Below are 18,170 nucleotides of genomic sequence, written 5' to 3'. Positions count from 1 at the left end.
TGTGCCCCGGCTCAGGGGATCCCCATTCCCATTCCCATCCACATCCAGATCCACATCCACATCCCCTCGACGATCCCGACCAGGTCTCGTTTACTCTCAATTTCTTATTTATGAGAGTGCTCCCGACGATGGCAGCGCGGATTCTTGTCGTCCAAAGATCTTGGATTACAATGGGTATACTTGGGGAGCGGTGGCAGCAGGTGCAAGATGGTTGTCCTCTATAAGCGCTTAGGACTGACCATTTTATCCCCTTTAAATATTTATGTACACAACAATTAAATCAAATTAATTTTTTTTTTTTTACATGTATCCGGTTTCCAGATTCAGTTACTCTTATTATGTAATTGTCTTTCACTTGAAAAGCCCTATTGGTATTTTATTTGTCAATTAAAATTGAAATGTTAATGCTCTGCCAAAACTATTTACTTATTAAATTATGTATTATCTTTTAATAAAATGCAGGACAAACGTTTGCTAATGTTACAATAAAAACAAAATATATGTATGAAATAAGTTCGGATACACAAATCACGAACGAAGCATTCATTTCATTTTAAGTCCCTAAATAAGTAAAGTAAAAAGTGTTAACATGTCAAGGATAAAGTATTAATCTACTAAAAATAATTATGCTGTGGCTTAAGATATGAACTAACATTTTGTAATATTCAAAACTTTTGAAACATGTATTCTAAATAATTTAAAATCACTGCGAATTAAATTCTTTTTAATTAAGTTAAATATGTATATAGGTTTCTAAAAATGTTGAGAGGAAATGAGTACTGAAAATAATTAATAAGAAAGCAACAACAACAAAATAAAAGTAAAAATGAGTACTGTAAACCATTAATAAGTAAATAAAAAAACTATAATCTAATAAAAAAAAATAACATTTTCTACAGAACTCGCCAACTAAGGATTTATTTATTTTTAGTTTTTTTAACGAGTACAATTTTTTTCTTTTAATCAACTATAATTGTAACAGGGTACCTTTCGGGTCGCATCTCTCCGTCGAAGTTTTACTTCTTTGGTGTCTTTTATTTTCTGCTCCTCTTCTTTTGTCAACTGGAGCAGAAGGAGGCGAGGCAGAGGGGTGGGGGGTGGGTGCCGGGGGCACGCAGGAGTAGCGAACAAATTTGTTGCAATTGCCGTTTCGCTCAGTGGTCGGGCCACTTTTCAATGGCAGCGCTTTGACAAATGATCACTGATAAGAAACCGCACCGGGGAAGAATACAAAAAGCGAAACAAATTGAGAGGCTACACAAAGAAAAAAACAAATGTATTTTGCAATTAGTTTCACTTACTTACATTAAATAATTAAAAAAAAAAAGCCTGACTATTGAGATTTGACAATTGTCTATTAAAATAGGTAATATACATACATATATGAAAAACTAAATAGTTTTTCTTGTATTATACTTTTCAACGGCCCAAAAATAACAAAAAATAAAAGAAAAGAAAAAAATAGTGTTTCTAATATATGAATTGTTATATATTTGATAGGCCCAAAAAAAAAAATGCATAACATTTTCAAAAACAACTAATTTAACATTTTTTTTTATGGATGTGATGTGATGTGTTTTTCCTGTGTGTAAGGGGGCTATGGATTTGGAAGAGCGGGATTTACGGGAAATTTAAAGGGGGGTTTCTGGTAGGGGGGTCGATTTGGCCCATAAGTGGGTCGCGATGCCAGCCTGTTATCCTATAGATATCTCCCCCTTTCGCATTTTATTATTCCCAATGCAGGTGCATCCAGCGATCCTTGGGGCTTATATAATTTATGCTAGGATCCGTTAGGATTTCTTTGGTATATATTGATATAAAAAAAAAAAATTCAATAATAATCTAAAACAAAATAAATATATCCCAAAACAACATTAAAATAAAGTATGCAAATATAGCATTAAGGTGAAGGAAAAGGCGGGTAAAGGAGACTGGCGCCAGTGGCCCCGATTATCTGACCACCGTCATCAGGGTCAACTCATTCCAGCAGTTCTTTTGTTCGCCCCAGCCACAAAAAAAAAAACCCAAAAACCCAAAGTCCCGAAAACCAAAAACCAAAAACTGAAAACTGAAAGCCCAAAAAAAAAACCGAAAAAAACCCATTTGTGGACTCTTTTTGTGAAACTTGAGAACACTTAGCGATAAAGGGAAAAGAGAGGGCAAAAGAGCCAACAAAGAGAGTCTGGGTCGTGTCAGAAGTTCACACAAAACTTGTGAAGTTCCTCCGATCCTTGAGTGGAGTGGCTATCCCTATATGGGGATATGCGATTTTTGTAGGAATGCAAGGCGGCGCCGGAAGCTGTTCAGACAGCCTCGACCAATTAACCAGCCATTTATCCAGCCAGCCAGCCAGCCAGCCAGCCAGCCGGCCAGTCATCAATCCAACAATCCATCCAAGGCAGCTGCATTCGGTAGCTGGACTAACCCACAAGTGCGCAGGACTTTCCCATATAACCCATCCCCCCAATCTAGCCGTTGGCATTTCGTAAAGTTGGAAGTTTAATTTTATAGATATTTTTTTATATGCTAATAACCTTCACATTAAAAGGAGTATCTGTAAAATATAAAATGTAAGGTAATTAAATTATTTATTTGTATATATATATACATGAGATTTTGTGCTTAAACTAAACAGATAAAGTTTTAAAATCACTTTAAAAAGTGTCTAAAAGTATGCAACACATAGGAAATGTTAAATTTTGTAATAAGTGTAAGTCTCGAGTCAAATATATAGTTGCATAGTTTTAGGCATAATTTTAAGTGGTTTGGAAACTCTATTGGTTTCTTAGGCTAACTAAATTCCCAAAACCTAGGGTACATAGATCTAGATAGGCCACGCTCACGTTAACTGCCCCAATTCTAGGCACAATCAGAGTCATGCACACGGCATTATATAAACAATGAAAGGCTTTTAGGCCACGCACGCAGTCACTAATGACCCACGCATCGATTTGCTTATGGACTATTCACATATGGTATATGGTATATGGCACAATTGACCAAATTTCAGTCTAAATATTGGCTTCGAATCGGATGCAAACGTTCTGATTCGAAATAATATTCCGAGCCGTGGCGGCAAGCGATGTTCCTGAAACGGAAATGCCGCAATCGAAACGCCATCCGGAGACGAGGAGGCAGATGCAGTGGCAGAGCCAGAGCCAGAGCCAGAGGCAGCGTGGCCTCCAGACCCTGGTCATATTCCGGCGCAGCCTCATCTACCAGACGAAGGAGTTCTTCCAGAACTCGACGCTCCACGGAGTGCGCTACATCGCGGAAACGGGCCGTCCCATCGGCGAGAAGTTCATGTGGTTCTGTTTTACATCGATCGGAGCGGTCACCGCGCTGGTCATTATCATGAGCCTCTGGGAGAAGTTCCAGACCAATCCGACCATCACGGGCCTGGACACGGATTTCCACAACCAGAACGTGGTCTTCCCCACCACCGTCGTCTGTCCGGAGGCGGCCTTCGACGACGACAAGTCCTATCAGGCGGTTTTCAAGACCCTGGCGTGAGTACTCAAAACATTTTTAAGTTTCACAAAACCAAAGAAAAATTTTTGGAACAAAGTTTGGTCATTAAAACAGACTAATAAGTAAAGTTGTGTGAAAAGTACTTGCTTATTTTCTAGTTCTGTAAGTTCCAACCAAGCTCTACTTACAAGTATGGTCTATAAGATTTTTATTCAGTTATTTTGTCTTAAAATAATATTACAAGTTTTACTACCCAAAACTAAAAGTATTTAATTAATTTTTTATCAAGTCAAGCGGGTATCAGCTCCACAGAAAAATTAATGATTAAGACAATGCATTTGCATTGCAATATAGTAATAAATAACTAATTAAAGCTAGTAAAATATATGATAAAGAAAAATACATTAGAAGTAATTACTTTTACGATCCAGCACATTAAATCTTTTTATATCTTTATCTTACCATTTTATATATTTAAACCAATAAGCAACTACGACGAGGCGCAGGCTCAAATGTACAGTCCGTTCCTGCGGCTGCTGACCTCCTTGAACTTCGAGAACATCCGCGACGCCAAGGTCCTGTCGCAGTCGATTCCGCCGAACCTGCTGGAGGCGAACACCATCCGGCAGTGGGCCTTCGAGGGTCCCATTAGCTGCGAGAGCACCTTCGTGTCCTGCAAGTATCGCGACGAGGAGATACCCTGCTGCGACCACTTCGAGCCCATCTACACGGAGCACGGATTCTGCTATGCCTTCAACAGCCGGTTCAAGTCCACGTCCACCGAAGAGTGAGTTTTTCCATACGGAATCTATCTAATCTGGGCTTTATTGGTCATTGTGTGCATATTTGTACAGCGTCAAGACCGGAGCACCTCATGATCTGTACGAAACCGACAAGAAGTGGGCGCTTTTCTTTGTCCCCAACAGCACTTCGAGGGTATGTCTAACGTAAAATAACCTAATATATTGAAAACATTATTAATTGGTTTAATAACTTTTGGTTTAATTTATACTTTCGGTTAAGAGAGGGATATCAATAAGCCCCGAATCGAAACGAAATGTTCTTAGAAAGTCGATATTCCTAAACATTGATTTAAACGTTAACTCAAATTCTTAAGCTCCTTGTAAAGCTTAATACATTAAAAGTACATTTAATGACAGATCTTCATCTTCTCCAACGAGGAATACTTTGGATCGGACTTCAATGCGCAGATCGATTGGTCGGAGACTCAGCTGGTGGAGGTGAGGATCTCCAAGAAGAATACCTACACCACGGACGATGCCCGCCAGCTATCGATTGGCCAGAGGAAGTGCATCTTTAGCGACGAGGTGAAGCTCAACTATTTCCCCGATGCGTACACTTTCTCGTCCTGCATGAAGCAGTGTCGCATGAACAAGGCCATCAAGCTCTGCAAATGTAATCCGCCCTTTTACAAGCCCATAGGTGCGGTTATATCAAGTGGAAATCAATAAAAATGTTTAAAAGTATGCAGAGAGAGATGTAATGGACTTTCGAAATTAAAATATTCTGTTGCATACTTTTGAACGGCTTTGAAAGAGATTTCAAAACCTTATGTGAAAGTTAAATACTCTGATTTTTGCAGCTAATGTGCCCATGTGCATGGTCAAGGATTTCGATTGTCTCGATGAGTTCAAGGCGAATATCACCAACATCAAGGACTGCCTGCAGTGCGAGCTGAGCTGCTCGAAGACTGTCTTCAACATTGACAAGCTCATCAAAATGTTTGTTACTTTTTTATGTAATCCATCTAAAAAGTAATTGATTTCCTACCCATTTTTCAGAGTGGACCGACCAGAGAGCACAGGTGTGCTGGTGGAGTTCCTAACCTGGCCGATCATCCGCTACAAACGTGAGGTCCTTTTCGGCTGGGTGGATCTGCTGGTGTCGTTCGGCGGAATTGCCAGTCTTTTTCTAGGGTTTTCACTGCTGTCAGGGGTGGAGATAATATACTATTTCACTCTGCGAGCCTGCTGCATGGTCTATAAAAATCGGGTGAGTTATCAACAACTAGATATGAATGGAGTCGCATGTTATATACCACATTTCAAAATCACAGCAAGATCTGTACGAGATCGAGGAGCGAATCCGTCAGGAGCCACCACCCCTTATAGATTTGGGATTGAGTTTGAGATCCCACTCGAGGCCATGTGTTGGGGATGCTCCTACTTCGGCGGTGCTGAAGGTCAGACCAGCGGTGGAAACTGCAACGACTCATCAGAGGAAAAACGAAAAGGTTGGTCTAACGGAATACTTTGTTTTAAATGCTTGTGGTATTTTAAACACAACTTTTTTAGGACTATTCGAACAACACAAAAAACTATTATAATACACCTAAAGTTTGGCCCGACCATGGATATGCAGGTAATAGAAAAAATCCCTGGACAACGTACGACCATTCGCAATATATGCCCTAAAGCTAAATCGTCGGAACAATAAACTAAAATTTGTATAAATACAAATAATAAACTGCGGCAAACGCAATAACTCTGCTGAAAATATGTAGATGCCGTATAACAAATTATTCAAATTAAAGTGAAAAACTTAAACAAAAGAAAAATAAATATATAGAATAAATAAAACTGGAGTGGAGGCTGCTCTTCGATAATGCAATCGATATCTTTAATATCCAAACATTTCAAAACATATTTTAAACATATGTATAGTTGGGCAATAATAAAAATATTTAAAGCCCAGCTGTACGGAAAGTAAATAGCAAATAAACTTTTAACCGTCGAAGAATATATTTAGCTTTCCATGCACCAGCCGCTGCGGAAAGTGAATACTCGTATCTTGTAGTTTATTTATTTTTTTTTTTCCAATTTATTAAAAACAATGTATTACCCACATATATGTGCACCAGCAATAAATAAAATCCGTTAGCGAAATACTTTCGACTGCCGCGGGAATGTTTCGATGGATTTCGCTCCCAATTAAACTTCAACTCTGTGCTGCATACTTAGCGGCGGGTTCACTGCACCATGGTGGTGGCTATGGCGATGGCAATGGCGATGATGGATGTGGGGTTTGAGGAACTAACCACCGACCCACCCGCAAAACTCCCATCTTCAGTTCCAACTGCATCTGTGGCTCCCATTCCGAAAACCCAAACCCACTGCCAAACCCCGGCATTCAGCCACAGCTCAGCAAAGGCGAAAAGCATTTTTCAGTTAACATCGTTGCTGGCTCATTGTGAATTCCTTGTAGTGCTGCACACTATTTACGAACGAAAATGGTAGGAGGAAGCCCCTAAAATGGCCAAAAGCCTATTCAAATTGCCTACGTGCATAATGAAGCAATGGCCAACTCTTAACTTTAAATGAACCGATTATAAAGGTTGGGTTACTCTTGATGGGTTTAAATAAAGGTGTTTTAAGTTTATAGTTGAAATTAATAATAGCCAACTAATAGTGTAAAATGTGTTTGGCAATGGATATTGATGATAGCCTCTTAATAAATTGATTTTATTTTTTGGTCAGTGTTTTGTATAGCTTTTCGAATTTTAACTATAAATATTACCAAAACAGAATGAATTAAGGCAAATTGAGCATAAATGTAAGCTAACACTTATAACAAAACATGAAATAAAATCAAAACAATTGAACAGTGAAGATGGATAGGTTTAAATTTCTCCTGAATGACAAGGTGTTTTAAGTTAATATTTAAAATTAATATTAGCCAATTAATGGTATAGTGTAGGCAATGGAAACCGATGATAGAGGTTGGCTAGCCTTTTAATTTTTTGAGCATTGTTCTGAACAGCTCTTCAAATTGTAACTATATTTACTACTAAAACAAAATGAAGTCGAGCAAATTGAACACAAAGGTTGGCTGGCACTGTAATATATTTTAGTTTGTGAAAGCTTAAAATATCGTGAAGATACAATTATGCTTAAAGGCCACAGATAAATTATGAAAAAACATGCCTTGAAGTATTAAGTAGCTAAAATTGCAGCACTGATGGGATGTAGAAAGAGAGAGCGAGTGAGTGCGGAAGGGAGAAAGCGCGATAGACTCCGAATACGGCCAACAGGTGGAGCGTGGGTGGTGGTCGTAGTTGTAATTGCAGTTGTAAGCCGCGTAGTACGCAGTATGTCTGCTTTTCCGCTTTTCCAGGGGTTTGGGGTGCTAGGTGTGTGTTTTCCCGGCATCGCATTCAATTTGCCCGATTTCCCCCAACCATTTGCATATTTCTGTGAATGAAACCGCCGCATAGTTTGTATTTTTTTTCCTCACTGGCGAAAAAGGAGGCGGTTCCATGGCTAGGATTAAGATGCAACGATCGCTTTATGACCCCCGCCGTCAAGGATTAAAAACCAGTGCGGAATTTAAAGGGAAAAATAAACAAAAACAATAAACAATAAAAAATACATAAAAAGAAGTCAGCGCAAGTAAGCCAAAGAAAATAAAAAACAATTAGTGCCTGTTAACTGTTAACGGGCTTGTTGACAATGCACACACGCCCACAAATAAATAAGAGCACATTCATTCATGGATTCACGGAAAAAAAATAAAGTCAAGTCGAATTCTATTTGTAAGACAATATTTATGTATAAGGAAAAATATCATTTTAATTCTGTTTCTATAGAGCTTTACTAAACTAAGTCTTAACATAAACGAAATATATGTAACATGGTCTTAAATTATTACAACAAATAAACACTTTAATACTTATTCAGTTTTTTTAGTAAGGATTTAACATTGACAAGTATTAAAGAATTTATGTTCCTTGGTATTTATGTCAGTGTAATCGCGTGCATAAATAAATTTAGCAAAGTTAATTGAAATAAGCGAGTTGAGAGCGATGTTTGCGTACTTAAAAAAAAGGAAAACAAATTTTCAAATCTTTTGCCCTTCTTCTTTCTCCCCTCTTTCTGAAAATTGCGCAAAAGGGGAAAGAACAAACAACCAAGCAAACAAAAACACAAAAACACAAACACACACAGGCTCTCTCTGTCGCATTCCGTTTGAGAGCTCTTGTGTGCTTGATTTTCGATTTGCATTTCTAAAATGGCCCATAAAAGTGCTAAAACTAATAAAATCGCTTTGATTCAGTTGATGGCCATTGCCAAGTTGTTAAAAAACTAATTAAACAATTAGGAAGTGGCTGAGAGAAAGGTGTGGGCAGTTTTATTGTCAGCCTTTTTTTGAAATTCAACGGTTATTGGCTTCAGGTTTTCGTGCAAAAAGTTTTTAAGTTGAATCAGACAACTTTAAAACTATCTCATTTTTTGTATTTGAAAACAATATTTGCAAATTGTTGAAATAGTAAGTCCATCAATAACAAGCAAGTATTGCTACCAAATACACTTAGTCTAAATTCAAGTTTGCTTTTCGTTGCGTATACATTATTGCGTGCTTAAAATAGAGCTGTGCTTAATGGTAGGATTAGTGTTTACTAATGACGTATACGTAATATTTATTTATTAAAAATGGGAAACTCTTCACTTTAAAAAAAAACTATTTTTTAAAATAACGTATTTATTAAACCGCAACGGAAAAAATAAAATTTTTAAAATTTTTTATAACATTTAAAATAAAATTCTTGTAATTTAATTACGTATACGTAATGTATTTTTTCATTACAATTTTATAAAGTGGCTCGAACAAATTTTTATTTCACTTATGCACAAATTTGTACTGTGTGTGCCTAAATACTAAAAAAAAAGTTGAAAAAACAGGCGATGTAAAATAAATCTAAATAAATTTAGCCAGGACAATGGCAATAGCTGAAATGTGGCTTGCGGATACGCAATGTGCCAGAGGCACCGGAACCGGAAGTTCTGTGCTGTGTGTACTAGCTTTAACAGAATATTGCAAGCACCCCACGAAACATGGCGGCAAACAAATGAGCAGACGGCGGTGGGCGTGGCGCCTTGTGACAGGCAGCTTAATTAAGATTGCGAGGATAATGCAGAAATTAAGACACAAAATGCCACGAAAAGAACGGGCGAAGTTTTGCAACCGCCAAAGTTTTCGCCAGCCAGACGCAGGACGAAATACATATATTGCCATGATTTTTACGAGTAACTTCGATTTGGAAATGCTAGCAACAAGCCAAAGACCACAAAGCATTCTATAAATTTATTGAACTAAATCCTTCGAACGCAGTGCACACAAATGTCACCAATAAAGTTTATGGTTTCCAGGAAGAAGAGTCTAAAGTATTTATTAGAAACAAGAAAATTGGCTACTATATTTTTTTTTATTTAAGTCTACATTTTCAAAATTGTTAAATTTTTTGTTGTTTATTTTTTTTGGGTGACAACCTTTTAATTTTATTTTTCGACGCTTTTTCAAATAAGCCTTCTTTTGGTAATTATATGTTTTTTATTTTGTATACTTTGCCAAAAAATTTTTGGCAGTAGTTTTACATTTTAGTTGTTTTAATTACGTATTACTTTAAACCACTTTAGCATCTCTGGTGACGATGAAAGCCTGGCAAGTGCTTCTGTTTCCGCTGGGACTTTGATTGCATTCGACTTTTGGCTGCAGTTCAGCCCCATTTTCACACCACATTCCACCCCCTTTCCACCCACTCGACAACAACAATATTGTCTTTTTGGCTGAAGCCAAAAAGCTGGAAAGTTTTAGCCCGACAACGTAAACATAAAGTAAATGCAGTGCCAAAAACAAAAGTCAAGTCCACTCGAGTGTCCAACTGTTTTTCCTGTGTGAGTGAGTATCTGTGTGTCTCGAAAAGTATCTGTGCGTCCAGCGTGTCTATGTGTGTGTGTGTGTGTGTGTGTGTGTGTGTGTGTGTTTTCAGGACCATTTGTGTGTGTATGTGTTGGCTTGTTGATGCGTGTGCATGTGATCTGCTGGCTGCGATTAGAAAATGATTTACACCTCTGGCTCTGAAAAAAAAGTTGGGGGAAAAAGGATGGGGCTTACGACGTCTGAAAAACTGGTTACAGAATGAAGAAGAATCGAGATATTCTTCTTCCTCTTCTTCATCAGCGCTAGCTCTTCTTCTTCCTTGTATGCAATTACACATTTTATTATTATTAACGTTAATGTCGCCCCTGGGACGGCACTAACGCCCGGCTCTACATAAAAGGCGCTTATTAATATGAAATCGCAACAAACTACAAGACACAGCACACACTGCAATCCGTTGTTGCACTTAAAGAATTTTCAATACCAATTAATGGGCTTTTTTTAGTTAAACTAAGCTACAAGAAATAGTTTAGCTCGAAGTGGCCAAGTGGACTACAAACTCAATATTACAAAAATTACTTGAAAAGCTTTAAGAAAATGGAAATCTATTTAAATTTCGAGTTCAAATATATGTATGCATTGTATCAGTGAGGAACAACAATTAAAAGCTCTTAAGCCTATTTCGGGTGTAAAACTATACTCCATAAATTCTAAGCAACTTTAATATGCTATATGTTGTGTTGTTTGATTGATTTCCTTAGCTTACAACATTGCAAAGTAATAACCTTCTTTTCGTTATTTTTATTCGTTGTTGCTGTAGTTGCTTTGGTCCTGTAATTATTTTTTAGTGTATTTGGCCAGGCTGGAGCTTAAAGGAGCAACAGCTGGTGCGAGGGTAAGAGAGCATATGGTCGGAAGGGGACAGAGAAAGAGAAGGATCCCAGCCGGCGAATGCCCGGCTAAAAGCTAAGGGAGAAGCTCTGCAAAACAGCTGGCGAAGAAAGTCGTTCTCTTTCGCCCCCTTCACCATATTCCCCCACTCTCCTCTTTAATTCCTCTCTTGGCTAAGCAGAGGGTATCCTTTTCGAGAGTAAATCAAGCGGGCTACTTCGTCGCGCCACATATTTTATTAGGTTGGAAACCAGTAATAAAGTAGGAAGCTCTCTGCCAGCTGCAGCACACGCACACCCACACACACGTACACACCGATGCACTCTCCTCTCTCCTGCGGCGATGGGGTTGCTGTTGTTGCAGTGGCTACTGCACGCGCAAAAATGCCAAAAATCCAGGAGCGGATTCAGCGGGTTGCAAAAAAACATTCTAGAAACCCAAACAAAACTAAGAGGTTTATATAAAAATTAGAACTGAAAACTATCAAGATTTGCTTTTATAATTTTTTTTGTAAATGATAAAAAAGTACATTTAATAAAAGTATATACAAAATTATCATTGCATTAATTAAGAATATATTGTCTACTTAGTTGGGTTTTAAGCTTAAGTACGCACTTTTGAAAAAAAAAAGCATAACTAAAATATTTTTGAATGGCTTTATATATTGACATTCATAATGATTTGCTTTAAACGTCCATTCAATATCTTTTGAACAAATTTAATACAATATATTAAAAGTCAGAAAACAATTAGGGAATGCACCGTTGTTAGGCTGATCCCCACCTGGTCCAATGCCTTTCTGTACTCTTCCCCCCTCTCCCTTCCTGCCCATCTCTTTACAGGCCCAAAACGTGCGCCTAACAAAATGCCGGTTTAAGTTTTAAGTTGCTTGGCGTATACGTAAACCGAAGGAAAAGAGAAAAAAGAGAGAGCTGGAGAGCGAAAAAGAGCGCGCGCGTCGCTAGTTGCTTTTCGTCTGATTGGAACTCCAAACTCCAATTCAAGCTCCATCTCCTACTACAACTACAACTCCACTGCATCAGCTTGTTGTTGTTGCCACTGCCTTTGCTGCTATTTTTTTCTGTTTCAGCTGGCAGTTCTTGTTTCTTTCCTTTTGCACTCCATTCGCACAGTAGCGGTCAAAACAACAGTTCTGTTTTCCTACTATTTTAATGTTAAACCTACTATTTATGCTTTTAATGCATAACTAATATTTTGTAACTTGCCATACACATCACACTAAATTGTGTATAGTAATACAAATGCAATAATAGGATTAGCACAAAATGGACTAAAAGTTTATTTTTTGTAAAATATAAACACATTAAACTCATTTTAAAATACATTTTAAATGAGTTTTCAATAATGAACTTAGTTTAATATAAAGTTTATTTAAAAATAAGGAAAAAGAGTTAATTCTTAGAGTTTAGCTCTGGGCTTCTAAGAACTTACCCGTTTTTAAGCTGGGACCACGGGTACTACAATTTCGGTCGGGCCTGTGGCAAGTGAACTGCATTTGCGGCGCTGCCGGCGTGGATTCGTGGATTCGGCCGCAGTTGGATTTTGGTGCTGCTCGCGCGAGGACGTCTCCTCTCCTTATCCATATCCTAATGCTCTCGCGCGCTCTTCGTAAAGAGCATCGATTTGTGTCGCGATCAGAAACAACAACAAAAAGACGGCCAACGGTTCTTACCAGTTTTTAAGGAGCCACCAAAAAAAATTATAAAGTGAAATATAATATTTTAATTTTGTGTATGCAAGTGTACGGTAATCCTTAATTTTTTTACGATTTTTGTTCATGTGCCAAACTAGTTTCGAGTTAATTGAATTTACTTTGCCGTTGTCAACCGATCGTCGTTGAAAACGTAAGTGCATGTGTTTAAATTATAAAGGATATATATGCCTCAGGACATTTGTGGTCACGTGGCAGCTGCAGCCTGAAAAACCGCAAACGAAAAAACCGCCAAAAAATTGGCACTATCCTAAACATTTCGAAAAAAATTTAAACATAGGGATTTAAGGCTTTGATCGAAAAATTTTCAATTATCACAAAAATCGTACTTTAATTGCGTATATAAAAAAATAGCACAAGCACCAACAAATAAAAACGTTATAATATTTATAATAGCAATCAACAACATTTACTTTCAAAAAAGAAAATTATTTTCAAGACAATAAAGAAATTTTAAAATTTTTTCCTTACTTTATGGTATGAAAAATATTGTTAATAGTAGTAGTAGTTATGTTAAATATAAGATTTAACATTTCTGTTTAACGTTCAAGTTGTTAGTGCCTATAATAGAGAACAAACCTCGTTGGGGATGCAATTGTTAAATTGATATAGGGCTACATAGGCTTAAATTGAAATTTAAAAAAGAACAATTGGTGCTGCTCGTTTTATCTTATTCTACTCTTTTTCTCCTTTTTTAAGGTACTTTCATTATATTTAAATAAATGTTAGAGTTATGAATGTTTGAGTGCGAGTTCCCCGTTCGAGGATTCATCCTTCTCGCTGTTTTGTGCGCACTCAGTATTTTTATATTAACAACAATAACTTGACTCTTTTGTCTCCCAAGCAATTGGCTTGAAATGTTGTCGCGTCGCCGTCAGCTAAATCCTTTGTTTTATCCTTGGCCATTGGGTTCTCTTTTAATTAAGATGGAGAACTAACAGTTTTGGTTCGCCGTCGCCATTTAGTGGTTGTTTAGTAAAGGTTAAGTAAAGATCTTTGAAAATCTAAAAGAATACTTTTTAGCTTAGAAATTAAATATGTTTAGTTTATTCATTGTTTTTATTTTTTCATATGTTTTTACGAAGAGAAAAGAAATTATGTTTTATATATGTGTGTGTTCTTTCTGTAATTGTTTTTTTATTGTAAAAAAAAGATTCAATTTTTTACATTTGTGTCTGTTGATTTTGATGTTTTTAAAATATTCTTGTTTGTTATTTTGTTACTAAAAAACTTTCGAATTTGTCGCTATTTTTGATTCTTAATTTATGTTGAATAATTAGTGCTTAAAAAGGTGTTGCCTGAAAATTTTCTTCTCAAGTTGTCAAGTTTTTCCTGAAATTTGCCACAGCTTAAAACTTGCTCAGTGACAGGAGTTCCAGCGCACTCCTCACCTTTCAATTAGCTATAAATTCCCAAGGAATCTAATTAGTTGGGCAACGGGGTGGCAGGTCAGAAGTGATGGGTCCTCTGATTTCCTGGCATCCTGATTGCTTCTAACAACCGATCGATCATCAAAGGACACGACCGCCACGCACAAAGGCTGCAAAAAAGTAAACAAACGGAAAAATCTGGCGAAAAAAGTTGTGAATGCTAAACTGTTGAAATGTTTTGGCAGTTCCAGCAGGGGGTAGTGATTTTTTTGGGGGTCCTGAGACCTCAGAAGTTTGTGGACAAAATGAAATCAGTGGCCAAACTTCAAACGGAAAAGAGAAAGAAGCCTGTTGAGTTGACACTTCTTTTTTGTTATCAATAAAACAATTATTATTTTTTTTTTTTTAATTATAACAAAAAAGTAATTTTAAAAGCTATTCGCTGATTTCCACTTTATAACTGCATATCTAATAAAACAAATATAAATTATTGAATCAACTGTATACATCTTAACACCATATTAAAACCTGGCACATTTTACTTCGAATCTTTATTTTTCGTATTTTTTAAAGAGACTTGTACCTCTTTTAAGCCACCGAAATATGCAAGCAATTTGAGAAACCCTCCGCTGATTTCGCTTATTAACTAAAATAAATCCGTCCAACGGAAAGGTGCAGAAGGACAGGGCCGCTGGCCAAGTGCTACTGGCCAACTAGCTGACAATTTCCCTGTTTTGCCTTTTTTTTTGCCCTGCTGCTGCTGCTTTATGTTTGCCTTTTATTTTGGCCACAAGTTCTAGTTAGTACGAGGCGGAGGAAGGCGAGTTCATAGAGCCAAAAGAACCGGTCTTGGAAAGTCGTCTAAATGTTTCTCTTGGCTTTTGGGCACTGCGAAAAAGCTAATGCAAAAAAATGAGAGAAATAATGTTGATATTGTATTTACCTTCTTAATATATGCAAGGTTTTTATTAAAACAAAAAATTCTTTAAAATAATATAACATTTTTAAATATGTTTTGATAAAATTGATTTAAATGTGTATTATTGTGCAGTTGTTGTATAACGTGATAGAAGTTCATGTCTTTGGAATATATAAAATGCATTAATTTAAATATTATTGTTTTGGATAATATGTAACCTGAAAATACTTACTTTATAGTACGATTACAATACTTTTTTACTTTGTTTTTCAAATTGAATTTCAGTTGAATTGTAATAAATTAACTTTCTTATTGGTATAACCTGTAAATACTTATTTGTTAGTAAAATGCCATTCTTATTTCCTTTTTTTTCCAAAGTAAATTCTACATGGATTATAATAAATTAATTTTTTTACGGTGCACCTTTTTATCCGCGTCCAAGTCGAAGTCCGAGACTTTTCGATGTCGATGCTGAAGGCCCACTAAAATGTCTGGCTGTGTGTGCGCTAGTGGCTTCTTCCAGAGTATTCATTCCCAGAGGAATGTGTTAAAGTGTCTAAAGCTGTTTGCCTTCCCCCCAAAATCCCCCTCCATCCAAATCGCCAAATAGAAAATTTCTGAGCTCGAGGAGCAGCATAAAATACGAAGCCGAACGCATCAGAATGGCAACGGCGATTTATAAGATAGTCCACAAGGCAGAGGAAAAATAATATCAAATATCAGTTTAATGTTCGCAGGCTTAATTGAATTTTTCTAGCATTTATTTATTCTTAATTATGGCTTTAAATTAATGTTTTACGATATATATATGCATACCCAACATATTTATTTTTGAACCCTTACAACTTTTTAACTTTTATCAAATATATGTAGTCTCAAACAGTTACAAACAGTCTTACTTGCAAATTAGAACAATTATACTTTGTTAAGTATTTAAAATATATCTAATAATTATAACTTGTGCATTTAATATGAAATCACAATAGTGATCATAAATAAAAGTTCAAAACGGTCTAAAATTATTGTACTTTAAATGCAAAATTCAACTATTAACTAAATTTCGCTAGTTTCTCTGTTCGAGACGAAAATTAATCTCAGCTACTCGAAAAAAGTGGTAAAGCAGAAAATCTTTATTGCCAAAATTCACGTAAATTGAGTTTGGAGCTGCTTGCTTTCCCAGTCGGTTCTCTTCGTTCTTGGCTTGTTTGATGATGACATAGTATTTGCCCAAGTTAATGGGAAAATGGGAAATGAGTATGCTATATGAAAGACAGTGAGTGGCAAAAATGTAAAAGCATTTAGGGAAACTTACAAAATAACATAAAGACAGTATTAAAATTTACAATTAATTTGTTATTTGGTTTTAAGTCGAACAAAATAACAGTTTTAAGTTTTTTAAAATAAACAGAAAAAAATAAGCAAAAAGAAATTGGAAATACCTGTCAAACTTGTGAGACATAACATTTATGGCTGGCACCTTGCAGGCTGTAACCCTAAGCCCTAACCCCCCAATGCCCCCTTCGGAAATTGAACGTGTTCTAATGGAGTTTTTAAATAAGTAATCACTTGCTGTGTTGTTGGCAGGCAAGAAGTTTCGTCAAAGGCAAAAGGCGACTGGTTAACGGTTAAAGGCGAATGCAAACATAAGCCCAGACGTTGCCACGCCTCCTCCTCTTTGACCGCCCCTTAACCCTTTGACTCCGCAGCTCCACGCAAGTTTACTGGCTAACATGGGAACAAAAAAGCACAGGAAACTCGTACCCTAATTGATTGTTAACTCGTGTGTGGTTCGTAATTTTTGTAGCTTGTTTTTTTTTTTTTCTTTTTTTTGATATTTTCACTGGCAAATTGAGTTGCAGGAAATGCGGGGGAGTCCCCACAACCCCGCGCAACTTCGTCTCCCCAACCCCCGCAATTATGGCTTAAAAAGTGTGGCTGGCATTTCGGGTCCAACAACTGCAACTGCAAAAAATAAAGGCCATAAGTAAACCAATTAGTCGCCCGGCAGTAGTAAGCTCGGTCTGCAGTGCAACTGTCGCCATCGCTGTCACTGCCAGGCGTTCTCTAACCCCCGTGACCCCTCTCCAGCTCCCAAACAAACCAGGCCCCCCTCCCCCAACACCATGGTGGCCAAACAGAGATGGTCAGTTAGATGGATTTATAGGGGAATATAGTTTGAAAGACCAACACAAGAGGAGCAGTTCCCATATTTATTTGAATGGGTTGATTTTTAAAGCTAAATCAATATTGTAATCAATAATTCAATATTGAAATCTATAACTTAGTTAACTCACAAATTTAACCATTTTTTTTTCATTGTGTTTCTATTCTTTGTTGAATATATAATTTATAAATGTAAATCATAAAAATTAATACTAAACTAACCAAATACATAAGTTAGTTACAATTAAAAAGAAATTATTGAGCTCGCTTACTTTGCAAATCGAAGGTCGGCAGCACTGAAACTCGATTTCGAACTCAAACTGCGGCTTTCGTATTGTGTAGTGTTATAAGCGCATTTGACTTTTTGCTCAACGCAAAGTTGGTTGACAACTAGTGGTAAAGGGGTTTAGCAAGGGGTTAGAGTGCCCCCTAAAAGGGGGGGACGGGGGAGGCAGTGGATGCCTCATCGTTACACTGTAGAGCATCTTGACAAATGCATACTTTTTAATGATAAAGAAAAATTATATAATATTTTTCAAGGCAGATCGTACACAAAATTACCTTTTCGGTGTTTTTTTTCAATTGAATAAGACTTACAACAGACGAAAACAATGATTTAAAGGTAGAATGCCGTATCTTATTATTCGTCGTAAATTTGCAACCGATTGGATTTTCCAGCTATTTAATTTTCAATTCTCGCGAAAAATCATGATGTAATCCTATAAAAAATGCAAAATTTGGTCAAAAAATGTTTTTTTTTCCAAATCATCCGACTTAAAGGTTAGGTTATTAGCTTTATAAAACAGTCAGTCTTTTGTCTATGAGTTTTTTACCATTGAACATCTAAAACGCAATTAAATTAAAATTTTTAGTGAATGTCCTTAAACTTGCTGTTTAAAAAACTACAACATAAAAGTATTTTTTTTAATATTTTGTATACTATTAA

At 36.6% G+C, this 18,170-nt stretch overlaps 1 protein-coding gene across 2 annotated transcripts; it reads left to right on the top strand.

The window, feature by feature from the left end:
• Nucleotides 1–3,026: 3,026 nt before the first annotated feature.
• Nucleotides 3,027–6,076, top strand: LOC128260467 (sodium channel protein Nach). Of its 2 annotated transcripts, XM_052993507.1 has the most exons (8): nt 3,027–3,509; nt 3,959–4,258; nt 4,326–4,407; nt 4,632–4,914; nt 5,075–5,213; nt 5,274–5,484; nt 5,549–5,725; nt 5,787–6,076. In XM_052993507.1, the coding sequence occupies exons 1-8, from the start codon at nt 3,100–3,102 to the stop codon at nt 5,904–5,906; spliced, it is 1,722 nt and encodes a 573-aa protein (XP_052849467.1). In that variant the 5' UTR covers nt 3,027–3,099; the 3' UTR covers nt 5,907–6,076. The 2 variants fall into 2 exon arrangements, with proteins under 2 accessions (XP_052849467.1, XP_052849468.1); XM_052993508.1 differs by lacking the exons at nt 5,549–5,725; nt 5,787–6,076 and having other exon boundaries at nt 5,276–5,478.
• The last annotated feature ends 12,094 nt before the right edge of the window (nt 6,077–18,170 follow it).

Source organism: Drosophila gunungcola, assembly GCF_025200985.1.
Source record: "Drosophila gunungcola strain Sukarami chromosome X unlocalized genomic scaffold, Dgunungcola_SK_2 000023F, whole genome shotgun sequence".
NCBI lineage: Eukaryota > Metazoa > Arthropoda > Insecta > Diptera > Drosophilidae > Drosophila > Drosophila gunungcola.
This window is presented reverse-complemented; position numbering and strand designations above follow the sequence as displayed.